The sequence below is a fragment of the Haemaphysalis longicornis genome, unplaced genomic scaffold (genome assembly GCF_048455015.1).
Source record: "Haemaphysalis longicornis isolate Haplotype H1 unplaced genomic scaffold, Haemaphysalis longicornis Haplotype H1 scaffold_4, whole genome shotgun sequence".
Lineage (NCBI taxonomy): Eukaryota > Metazoa > Arthropoda > Arachnida > Ixodida > Ixodidae > Haemaphysalis > Haemaphysalis longicornis.
The window spans coordinates 68,847,237-68,860,450 of NW_027526361.1; the positions used below are offsets into that span (position 1 = coordinate 68,847,237).

The window sequence follows — 13,214 nt, forward strand, 5'->3', positions numbered from 1 at the left end:
GTCTTCTATAGCATGTTTCGTGTATACATATGGCTTCAGTCTAAGTGCATCGCTTCGCCACTTTCATGTTCTGGGCTTTCCAACCGATGATAATTCGAAGATTGATTGTTGATTTTACTGACCGTCTGTGCCCGCAATATTATTTGTCAACTGGTTCTGCAGTTTTGCTGGATTGAACTTCGCACGACTCTGCCGTTATACGCTTTGTACGCTTCCACACAGCGTAATACACAGGACAGTTGATGTTGCTGACTTCGAATCTGTGCGTTGCGAAGGTAAGCTTTGATGTTGGCTGCGTGTGTTTTGTCCCATCAGCGAGCAACTGGTACGCTCACGCTTACCAAATCCGCCGCAGTCACAATGTATTGATTGATTGATTAATTGGGGGGTTTAACGCGCCGACGCAACGCAGGCGATGAGGCGCGCCGTAGTGGAGGGCTCCGGATTAATTTTGACCACCTGGGAATCTTTAACGTGCGCCGAAATCTCGAACACACGGGCGTTTTTGCTTTTCGCCTCCATCAGAAAGCAGCCACAATGTAGTTGATCGCCTCAAACTGCATGCATTCGGTTAACATAAAAAAAAAATGGCACCAAAAACCTGGATCAAGCTGTACATCTCTGGTTGCAGACTGCTTTTTTTAAGCTCCGAAGAGTTCTTGGAATTGTAATAGGGCCCTAAGTTTCATCGATATTTTGATACGCATTAACTGGATATGATGTCTTTGTTCTGGTGTTAGCTGCGAATGTGGAGCCGTTTTTTGGAATTAATACTACCTTTTTCTTTGCATATAACCTGCACAGCCAACGTCTGTATAGCTGCGGCTGATAGGGCATTGTGTTATGTTTCACATGTTATGCTTGTTTATTAAAAGAGAACGAGACGAACTTTACGAATTTTAAACGCACTGTCGCAGGGGGGAAATGCTGAAGTATCTAATATCCAACTCAAAAAGTCAGAAATTTAGTGCGATAAAGGTAGAACACCTAATTCATAATAAGCTGCGCCTAATTTATACAAAGTGAAATTCAATCCCATCAATGCTTGAGTATGCTTTATATTCGGTGACCGGTCGCTGTTATCGGGGTAATTCGTCATAGTGTGACGCTGTGGAATGCATCATGAACCTGAAAAAGTATGTTGGCGCAAACTGTTTAGCGCTCTTGTGCAGCGTCCCCGTCAATCATTTCTTTCTTACACTCGGACAGACAAAGGATCACTGAACTATTCTAAGTAGACTTTCACCTCATCATTTTATAATGACTCGTTCGTCCTTGTCAGAGGAGAATCGGCCCTGCCATCGTTATCATTTTGATGACGATTAGAAGTTCGTCCGTCAAGATTTTCGCCCAGTCGTCCGCACTGTATTTGGGTGAGTCATTCTCGCGCCTTTTCGGCGGGAAACTTAAGGAATAAACATATCTGCATTTACGTTGGTATACTGCCCGTCCTGTCTGAGTGCAATGCTTTTCTGCAGAGATTGCATCTTTTTTTCTGACAGTGTTCTCTACTAGAAAATGTAACGGACTCGCGACTTTCTTTACAATTATTTCTACTAAAATTTCTGTACAGCGATGTTTATATAGCAAGTAAACTGAACTACTACTGAATTGCAACTCGACAATGCTTTATTTACGAGTGAATTGACCACGACGCTGTCAAAACAAATGCGAGACGAGAAGAGTACGAGAAACAAAACACTATCGTTTATAATTTGCGATTTAGCATATTTCTGAGTCATGCATCTTAATCAAACTTGGACGTGCTGCACTTTTATGCTAGCAGACAAACACGGCGCTGCGCGTTTCACGGTAGCTTTCCTGCGGACCTGATGATGCTATCGGGATGGCTTAAGATTAAGCGCCTGCCTCATGTCATTAGTATTAGAACTCTCCGTGATTGTTATCCATGATACCGGCTGAAGTAACACTGCCAATATGTATGCAGTAGTCTAAGTAGCCAAACGTTCATATTATTTGTTCCGTGATGGTTCCACTGAGCACCTTTCTGTTCCATAACCATGCATACTCTTCTTGCAGGAGCTCACATATTGACAGTAGGGGGGAATACCCGAACGATAACTCCATTGTGGTATCACTAATTATTACAGGTGAATGAAACTTAGCCAAAATTAGGCTTGTCGTAGCGGTCAACTGCACTTCGTTTTTTGTTGTTGTTGTTTCAAGATATAGTATATACCTAGATGATTTATGTTGACAGCAGAACTTTCGCAAGAAAATCGGCTTTGCAGCAAAGCGTACAGCATGACGACAATGACTCAAAAAGTACCGACCAACGCACCACTCCAAATCCTTATGGCATACGATAGGCTGATTGTGGACTACATATATAACCCTAATACACTTGGGAAAAGAGAAAAGTGCATACAGGCGCATAATACCGTAATGAATTTGACAGGGCAAAGAAAGGACCCAGCTGTCGCAGCACAGAAGCTTTTATTACCCTTTGCAGAACGCTTTCGTCATAAATTGCACACCCAACGGCTAATGATGGTGACGAAGCATCAAACAGCGCGTTATAGTAACTGCCGATTTCTGTGTACTATTTTTTCGGTAATTCGCACACAATGCGTGCATGATTGGATAAACGGTAGAGATCGCGAACATAAGATGGGGTGTCTGAGAGCATACACGCTACAGTACACGAACCAAGCGCTTTATCGTATAATTCAAATTTTTCATTTAGGCATTTTTATGTCACTTTGCAAGTAGTGTGGTCAAAAAGGCAGCACTGGCGCTGGCTTGACGAGGACATGTTGTTACCTTAATATGTTGTAACCTAGTAATGACAATATTTACGGAGCTTCTCGACGTCATGAGGCGAAAAACGTGGAAATGGAAGGAGGCCACCTATTTTAGCCACTTATTTGAGTTGCTATGAAATAGAGAAATGAAGTTGACCCTCTAACATAGAGCTTAATGTAAAAAATAAGGTGGAAGCGAGTGTAAAGATGTGATGTGTTTACAGTTGAAGACAAGAAGTTTAGTGGACATATAATAACAAGCGTTCTTTTTTTAGCAGAGATTACGAGGGTGACTGGAATGAACACGATAACTGCGTACGTGCTTACCCTACACACACGGCGACACCTTCAAGGGAAATATCGCCCTCGCTGAAAATGCCCAAAATGTACACATGCCCAAAAAACATGCATGCATGACCCAAGGGTGAGCTTCGTCCCAAAGGCAGCGCCTTGAAGATGTTCGTTTGTTACAGGCCTGTATTACTGCGAGCCCAATACCACTATACACGCTCCTGAATGGAGTGCGTTCGTGATTTACTTGAGTCAAACCATTAATTCACTTCGAATAAATCGAGTTATTTATTTTGGAGAAAACTATGAACTCCGGATCAAGCCACAAGATGGAGCCGTTGTAAATCGAAGGAACGTATACCCAGGTACATGCTTGTACGGAGCTATTACAGTTACATGAGTCGCTTCAGAAACATTACCAATATTTAGCTCATCGGGGAATGGTTTACTGTGAAAGCAACGTGCATGCGCTACCCAAGGCTATATAATGTCGAACATTGGGTCCTTTCTGTTGTTTCTTTTTGTATAGGAAAATTTACCACGCTCACAGAGGAGCATCTTTTGGTGTTATCAGGTTGCGCGTGCAGTCAACGTAGGAACAGCGCACTGTATACCGTTGTATCTCGACACAACGAAGTCGCCGGGACACGGGAATTATTGCGTTATATCGGGCACTTCTCGAAACCGACAAAGTATTAAGCCTGTGGCATAGCGGTGGAATTCTAATTTGTTCGCTAATTAACGAAATTGAACGCACAACTGAATACGAGAGCTCCATTTATAGAAAATGTGACGTCCAAAGGCAGTACATACGGGGGAAAAATAGTCAGTTTTTTTTCTTCAGAGTGACCTATTATTAGACAGCGATTTAAAATAATACGAAAAAAAAATGTTTTCACGTTGGGAAAGTCAGAGCGACACAGAGCAGGGACGCAGGGGAACAGAACGGAAAGCATGCCGTAGAGGAAGGGCCATTACGTTCAATGTGCAGAGAAAGTCGGGGACGAAAACAATAGACCAACCGCAGTCTGCGAGACAGTGACTGTGCATGCCTTACCCACCCCTCCCTCCTTCTCTCTCTGTCTCTCTCTCTCTCTCTCTCTCTCTCTCTCTCTCTCTCTCTCTCTCTCTGCGTTTCGCTTTATAATTCGCTCCTTTTTTTTTTAACAACTATCACTTTTATTTCTCGGCGTCTCGTACGACCGGCCTTCGCAAGGACTTAACTCTAAACCAGTTGCGAACACAGCTCCTATGTTAAATTCCCGCCCCTTTGCCAGGATGTTTGTCCCCACGTCAACACTTTCTGCTTTCAGCTTATATTGTGTTCGTTCTGCCGATTTCGTTTTTCGTATAGCAAACGGCCGAGTATAGTGAATGCATGTGGCAGCGACAACAATACATGCATGAATAGGGTTCTCCTCTCTGACGTTTTACGGTATCAGGAGAAACGTGTATTACAGATACAGCATCTCTCATCTGATATGGGACACGAAGACGGTTGTGCGCACAACCCTATTTTCATGCTTTATTCCTGCATACATTTATGTGGGTTAGCGTACACTAACAAGCAATGGCGGCGCCAAAGATATTTTACCCCCCCCCCCCCCCCCCGGGCCACGCCGCTGCCAGCAAGTATTTGTTAAATAATTTGACTCTTTCCGGAAACGTGTTACCGATGGTGTGGATAAAATACGGGTAAATGTATATCCGAGCCTGCATGCGTTTAAGCTTTATATATAAACCAGCTGTTTACTATAAACAGGGAGGTTAAAAAGCCTGGGACGGCACGTATTATACATGTGGCGCTGTATTACTTTCTGTGTAACCCCCCTGGCACATTTCGTGTAATCTCGCGTGCAATAAACTACCTATTTCGAAACTTAACCCACCGAAGTTGTTTACTATATATACTACCTATGATGAACAGGATAAAAGCCGCGTCAAAATAAATTGGAACAGAGAATAGACTCAAAGTTAGGTATTTTTCGCACCCCCGTACTCCTTTTGTTGCATATCTGCTGCTGAATAAAGCTCAACTAGACTACTTTGCTCGACGCAGCACCCACTATAGCACGTCTGGTTTCACCCGACCCAGTTTTCTCCTGTAATTTAACATCACCGGTTCTCTCAAACGCGTCAAGCGCCTCGCAGACTACCCCAGATCGACGCTGCCAAATATCGGCCTAAGCTTAGGGTTTGTGCGTTGTAATCTTTGCCGTTTTTCGCGCTTTATACGCCGAGTTATCAGCAACAGTTCATAAGCTCACGTGAGCTTCCCAACTGCCTCCTAAATGTCGATGACGTCGAATTTAACTATAGGCCAGCTTGCTCGAGCGCTCCTGTGGAGATACACTTGAACTAGAACTCGCTTTAAATACTGCAACGGACGGAACGAACACGCGGTGAACGCAGTGCATTGAAAAAAAGCCTCAAGTATGGACACGCTCAGACAAAACCAAGTCGAGTAAAGTCGATTCATAATGGCCGCTTTTCTGATGGAGGCGAAAAGCGAAAACGCCCATGTGTTCTAGATTTTGACGCACGTTAAAGATGCCCAGGTGGCCAAAATTAATCCGGAGCCCTCCAGTATACGGCGCGCCTCATAACCTCTGTAGTTTAGGCGCGTTAAACCCCATAATCAATCTGTCAGTGGTTAAAAATTATGCAAGGCACCACAGAAATATCTGTCGCATATGTTCGGGATCCTTGAACGCCGTTGTTGAACAAATCTTCGGAAGATATGCAATCATCATAGCTAAAACATGCATAAAAAGACAGCGCTTAACCGTGATGTTGAACCACAGCTCAAACGACGAGACAAAGGACGATAGTAAGAGGACACGAAGCGCTGCTAAGCTTTTCACGTTGCTAAGCTTAAGCGCGTTTCTGGTTTTATTATTTTTTTCTTTCTGAAAATTTAATTTGCATTAAAGCTTAGGCAGCCTGCGTGAAATTAATAACCTCACTTGTATTTCGCGAGATGTACGTAAGTGCACACCTCCTTGTCTGTTTTACTACAACGTTAATCTCAACGTAATGTATGGTGCGTCAATAAGCAGTACTTAAAATATATATATTTCTTCCTATTTTTCACCTCCAAACTCCTAAGCAGTGCGGGACAGCCAACTGTCCCTTCTTTCTGCTTCTTTTAAAAACAAAGCCAGGGAGTATGCTTGAATAACACTGCCCAATTAATCCCCCCCCCCCCCCCTGCCAAGAAAAAAAGAGATGAAAGATTAATCCATCATGGGATACAACATAAAAAAAACGTGAAAGTGATAAGTGAGTGAAAGCGCAGATACTAGAAGCTGCTGCGAGTCACTAAAGCTAAGCGCCTTGTAATAGCCATGATTGAGCAAGGCTACCAAATTTCCCTTTGTGAGCAGCCGGGGAGCAACGTCCTCTCTTAATGACCCGCTGTTCTTGCCTGCCACTGAGCGGTTAATTAAAATGACGAGCTTATCCAAGCGCTCGCAAATTAATACCTCTATTTAGACGAAACGCTGTGTGTTTACTTTTCCATGAAGGCCTATTCAATGTGACAACAGCGCCGAATACAAGTCGTTTGCAGAGGCAGGAATACAGTGCTCGCTCATTGATGGACAACTTGTGGGACTACCGAAAAGGGTTCGAAACCAATGAATCACTCAATTTGGCAATAATAGCACGTGACTGGCTTTGGAAGCTCGTGTGATTGATGACTCGGAGGGAATCCCTGTTTCGCAGGAATGCGTAGCTGCGAATCCTGGCACGGAGTGTGTACTTGCGTCAGTAATCGTTTTCTCCAGGAGATTGGTCATTTTGTTACAATATTTAAATGTGGATATATTTTTGCTTTGTCGGAATGCAGCAGTGTTGGGGAAGCATTATGCTTGTTCGTGTCAGCCGCAACGCTTTGTTTCCGCCAATTCTTCGCTGGAATTTTTTTCCTTCGAAACTTTGGAACTAATTCTCCTTTGGAACGATGGAAGTTCTTCGGAATTTTTCGGTTTTGAATTGCAGTACTGTTTGGCAGTGCTGTATGCTTTGTATAAGTGGCCCGGCCGGCTATCCTCAAGTAAAGTAGTTCTTATTTTTAGTCGGGCCTGCCACATCGTTATGATGTAAACAAATCACTTGAATTGAATTGAAGAGATTTCGGCGCACGATAAAGATCCCCAGGTGGTCAAAATTAATCCGGAGCCCTCCACTACGGCGCGCATCATCGCCTGCGTTGCGTCGGCGCGTTAAACCCCACAATCAATGAATTGAATTGAAGTAAGTTGGTATTCTTTGCATTATTCTGCGAAGTATTTTCAGACGTAAGCAAGCATAGCCTGTGGATGACTTGGTAAGGTTTAAAAAAAAAAAACATCAAATTTTCGCTTCGATTGCCAGCAGGGCTGCAAGAAAACTTGTTTCCAGCCATAGCACACGCACAGTGATGTCCGCATTGTGCTCTTTGATATAACCCGTGCCCAGAGGTTATTCGTACAACTACAAGCGTGCGAACTTCCTACCCTGTATAGCTTAGCTTCGCGCGATCAGACCTGTGGTTCGACTCTTAACCAGAGCATTTAGAAGGTTTTGTTCATGATATTTATTTGCTCATTAATCATTGCATGCCTACATCAAGAAAAACAATATTCTTAACCGTGATCCGAGCATGCCATCTCCAAAAGCTTTCTTTCGAGTTCAGTTAAGCTTCGGGTACAATTCAGAGGTTCATTGGGCTGGCATTGGCGCTGAACAACAGCCTGCTGGCGCATAGATATCTATAGCTTCACATTTTTTTTAGCTCATAAGTGAATATCCACGGAAATTGCAGAATTTAGCGTACGTTTATGTCTCGCGATGGCTGACTGGCAGTTTAATAAAATGGGTCCATTTTGCCGGCTGCAAAAAATTAAACAGCGCAGGAATTACACGACTTCTAGGATAATAGCCTATACAGATTTGCACGGGCGTAACCAAAACGCCGGAAAGCGTCACACCCCTTACAGTTACCTAAATTACCTAAAATCACAATTACACATACCGGTTCAAAAAGGGGCTGACGAACACACGACGGGGAATATTTAGTACTTAGTACTGGCTCCGTTAGGCGCATTTATCTAGCATCCGTACTGTGCTCTTTTCTCAAATGTCCCTGCATCCTTTTACTTTCACATCTGTCAGCACCGCGCACCGCAAAGATTTGCAGGCGCTAGAAATGCCGGACAGCACGCATGAAATAGAGCCTCGCGGTCGTTATAGAACTCCGAACATTGTCAGAAGCCACAAGCGGAGCAGATACGCACAATAAAGGCCGTCTATAACACGCACACCGATACCACAAAAGGATGTGAGCGATTCCCCGGACCCATCTGATCGTGTTCTGGATAAGCGTGGCATATAAAGAAGGGGTAGTATCGCGGGGGGAACGGTCTTTGTACGTATGCGACGGGCTCTCGATATCGGTTGCGGCGAGGGAGACGACGTCGACTTGTCTGACACCCTCGGCCGCAGATGGCCGCCGACAACAATACGCGCGGCTACAGGCTTGCGTACCCATCTGCGGTCTCTTCCCACACGGCGGAGACGACCGTCAGTGTCAATCACGCGCGATGCGATTGCCCGATGCGATAAGTGGCGTACTTAAAGCCGCGGCCCGGGGCCCCGGCGGCCTCACAGCGAGCGCAACGCGGAGTGCGCGAGGACGTGGCTCACTTACGCGGCTTGGGCACGTTCCGCTTCACTTGCATCCATTTGTAGGTGGGCACTGGCGCGGGCTTGGGCGGCGACAGACCGGTTCGAGACAGCGCGTGCGTCGAGGCCTGGTACGCGGCCGCGGCCGCAGCCGCGGCGGCCGCGCCGTTGTGCTGGCAGCTGTCACGCACCGCATCGTAGCCGTCGTAGCCGCCGTAGCCGTTACGCCTCTGCAGCGCCAGCGAGTCGAGGTAAGCGGAGGGGTAGCCGGGCGAGGCGTGCATGCCCCGCTCGGCCATGTGGTCGCCGGGCGTGGCGGCGTGGTGCACGCCGGCGACGGGCTCCATGTGCGCGTACTCGAGGCCCGCGCCCCGGTACGGGAAGCCCGTGGTGGCCGTGGTGGGCGCCGGGCGCGGGCTGGCGCCCCCGGGCGAGCCGTAGCCGCCGCGCGAGCCCCCGTGCAGGTAGCCCGCCGAGGCGGCGGCGGCGGCGGCAGCGGCGGCGGCGGCGGCCTGCTGGTCCAGGTTGGTGTAGCTCAGCCCGTTGTTGTCGTTGATGATCTGGTGGTGTGCGAGCGCGTCCCCGTGCAGCGGGGGCGTGCGCGGGTCCCCGAACGAGATGGGCCCGTACGCGCTCTCGGCCGGCGCCGCCGGGAAGTACACCTGCGCCGCCAGGTCGTAGTGCTGCGCCGAAGAAGCGTAGGGCGCCGAGGCGCCGTCGCCGTTGTGACACATGCTCGCGTACACCACATTGGAGTTCATCGTGGACGAGAAAGTCGCGCGCGCTAGCGGGCGTGCCGCGGACCGTCACGTGACACCGTCGTCTCCATGCGACTCGTGCTGCGAGCGGGGCCCGGGGCCCCCGCGTGGCTCCACAGTGGCGCGGGAGACTGCGCTGCTCACTCACTGCTGCTCGGGGCGCGACCGCCGCGCGGGGGGCTGCACGGCTTTGAAAACACGGCGCGTCTCCATGGCAACCGCGGCGACTACCTGTGGACACATGGCCCCCCGTGCGGCTCTAGCGGAGGGTGCGGGCCGAGTCACGCGCTGAGCGCTCTTGCCCGGACATTTCTTTATAGCCGACTGGCGACCGCGCCGCGCCGACGGCCGCCGGATCAATCGAGGAGGGGCGGAGGGCGGACGCCGCCGGGGCCCCGCCGACGAGCGGCCCGTGACGCCGCCTCCGCCGGCGACGCCTCTGCCCGGCTGGCGCCATCTACCGCGGAACCCGGCGCCATTTGGGAGGCGTCCCGTGCGCCTGTCCCGTACGCGGTAGGGCGCGTTACCGTGAGGTCCGCGAGCAGGTAAACGCTCTAATCGCCGAGCTTAATCTCGCTATCGCATCGAGGGTCTTCGCGTCGTTTCCTACGCTCCGAGGCTCGGCTGGGATGCTCGAACGCTTTGTGTCTCGGCCGCGATCCATCACCGGTCCCGAAAGAACTAACGGGCCTCCTAACATCCGACCGTCCATAGACGCTTAGCTGATGCGGACAGGAACAACAATCGGTGATTCACTCTTGAAGGCCGTTCATAGGATGCCGGCGAATCGGCAATAGCTTTTAAGGTCACGATAAGAAAACAAACGCTGCGTGTAAGGAAACAAAACATATCACTCCGCCGTCCCCCACTGGCCACTGTGTCACTAACGCAAAGCACTAATGCATCCCTAATGCAAGTTACCTTGCAGTACACGTCTATATCCACCTGCTCAGCCTACTGCATATAAGGAGTGTGAGCACTATTCGACTGACCTCGAAACGTCCACCTTATTGTGGGCGATCCCCCCCTATAAAGTAAAATCTGGTTGTGTGAAGATGCTGGTGCAGCTCGGAGCTCTGCTCTGTTGCAATTTTCCTCGCTACTGGGGAACATTAAAGCTACATATTTGGGCAATGAAAGAAAAGGAAGGTTTAAAAATAGATGTTTGGAAAAATAGTAAGACAAATGTTGATACTGAAACAAATATCTAGATTTCTATAGATCTGTAAGGACAGATGTTTATTCTGGACCTTGCATGGTGTGTCTCTATTCGGGAAGGAATCCCACAGAAACCTTTCCGTTTTGTGAGGCTTGCACAATAATGCGCCCCCCCCCCCCCCCCCTCAAAAAAAAAAAAGAATTGAAAAACTGCATTGCATCTAGCTGCGTTAAAGCGACTAGCTTCAGCATGTGTTTCAACCTACTCCTGTTTCAGGCTCACTTTTAAGCAGTACAGCACCTTTTCATTGAGAGGAAATTTTAAGGGTGGGCTGACTTATCTGGGACCGGCGTTAAATGTCTGCGAAGTTTGAAAAGTTGAAAACTTTTATCTGTAAAATGATGTGAGCTTAATATGCCAACGGCTTGTCCTAATTACTGTAACGTGATTATTAAGCAGCCTTTTTGATTAGTTACATTGGGATTCATTCGCATGCAGGACAACCTTTTGCCGTAATCAACTTAAATGTAGCTAAAAACAACAATCAAAAAGGAGCAGTTTTGTGTCAGTTTGAAACTACTATCACTACATACGTACAACCGATTGTTCCCTTCTTTTCTTTTTCTTTTCATTGCAAATTAGCCGATCGTGTATGCGATGTTTTGTTGCACCAGCATTATGTTGCACAAGGCAGCCATTTATTTAATTAAAAATGCGTTTATGGCGCCCTAAACGACAACCCACGCTATCATGTTGCCCAAGGCAGCCATTTAATTAATTAAAAATGCGTTTATGGCGCCCTAAAAGACAACCCACGCTATCTTGCTAATGTGCGACATTCAAGCTTAATTGACCAAGCATGCAAGTTTCGATAACAATCCTTTGGTGCAATCATTCTGTGATACTCCGCGCAAAAAAAAAAAAAAATTAAAGAAAGAATAGGTACATTAGTGCCTTTCAGTAAACGATCTACGAAGCGTCACAAGACACTCCTATTAAAACTCAGCAGACAATGGAGCATCTATTACCAAGGCGTCGGTCATTCTGAGAGAAACGAGATGTCTACATTGTCGCAGGTGTTCTTTGTCTGCGAGTAAAAAAAAAATCGGAATGAATTAGCGAAAAACGAGAGCTTAATACGGCGTCCACGTTTGCCAATGCCGATTATACGTATACGTGGCTGCGCGAATCGAAGAAGCCCGTTCATGCGTCTGTCGCCCGCGGACGGTCTTCGCGAACGAGCAAGCCTTTGTCCGTCGCGTTCGTGATTATATGCAACGCTTGAAACGTATCAATCATGCAACGGCCAACGCTCGGCTAATTCTGTGTGCGATATTTCGAAACTCGGGTGATGGAGCGCCGGCGCTTGTGTCGCCTCACTCCCTCTCCCCCATCTCTCTCCTTTCCTCCTCCTCCTCCTCACTCATTCTTCGAATCCGTCCCTGTCTCTCCGCTGGTTCGGCGGCTAGCGCTCGTAACCCTCCCCCTTCGCCAAATTGTCGCCTCAGAGGTGATCGCAGGCCCTGTGAAGACATTTCTGGTGGGAAGCTTAATACAGCATCATTAACCTCGCCTGAGATTAAACTAAACGCGTTTTTCGGTTTGCTAAGTATGCTCTAGTACACAGTGCCTTGAAGGGAGAAAGAAAAGAAATAATTCAGTAACCTTTCTATGCTCTAAGATAATCCTGCGGTTCCGCTTCAACACAACGCAATTCATTGACCAATGCGTGCAGTAAACAATGAAATTTGGGCGAATTATGCCTCAGAACGTATACGATTTGAATCAAAAGTTTGGTCGAGCACTACGACATCAGGCAATGCGAGCGCGGTGTTCTGCATTGCGCAGCGCCATAGCGCACATCACGCTTTTCGAGTTGAATTGTATGCACGTCACTGTCATTCGCCGTATTGGTCTTGCTAGTGGCTTGGAGTTGTCGCTCGAGCGAAATGTGGTGAAGCCGAACCACGGGTTTACATTAGAGTTTATGGAAGCAGCTTTTGATTTCTGATCGATTCTATCCACTCGAAAGGAAACGAAAAAAATAAAAAGCGGGTGTAACTCTGTGTATCCGCAACTACTTCGCAAAACAGTTGTGACCCGGCCGCGGCGGCCGCTTCTCTGATGAAGGCGAAAAGCGAGAACGCTCATGTGTTCGAGATTTCGCCGTACGTTTAAAATCCCCGGGGGGTAAAAATTAATCCGGAGCTTTCCACTACGGCGCGCCTCATAGCCTGCGTTGCGTCGGCGCGTTCCTACAATCAATAAATCAATCAGAACAGTCGTGACGACTTGGTGTTAGTTTCTTATTACTGATAACTTATTTTTCTTTTGTTGATCGTAAAGCCGGATTTAAGTTGTAATTAACTATGTTCTAGAAGTGTACGCCAAAAAGTTGAGGCTTTCTACTGTGGGCATCCTCCGTAACTTCCATAAATGAGTGGCCGTATCCCTTGATTTATGTAATTAACATTTGCGTATTAACAATAGTAATAATAACACGAGTGCACACATATAAGCGCGCATATATATCGCGGTTGGGGGTCAGAAAAAACTACAACAATGCGCCAACAC

General features: G+C 47.4%; 1 protein-coding gene and 1 long non-coding RNA gene across 10 annotated transcripts in view; one reads left to right on the forward strand and one right to left on the reverse strand.

Moving 5' to 3' along the window:
- LOC144178881 (uncharacterized) overlaps positions 1-13,214 on the forward strand; it is a 559,382-nt gene that overhangs the window by 261,662 nt on the left and 284,506 nt on the right. The window lies entirely within an intron of this gene.
- Lab (labial) overlaps positions 1-13,214 on the reverse strand; it is a 145,306-nt gene that overhangs the window by 44,916 nt on the left and 87,176 nt on the right. For all 6 annotated transcript variants that reach the window (XM_077707015.1, XM_077707017.1, XM_077707019.1 and 3 more), the window contains one exon: positions 8,749-9,406. In XM_077707015.1, the coding sequence (XP_077563141.1) occupies positions 8,749-9,406 (658 nt within the window). The remainder of the gene's footprint in view (positions 1-8,748; positions 9,407-13,214) is intronic.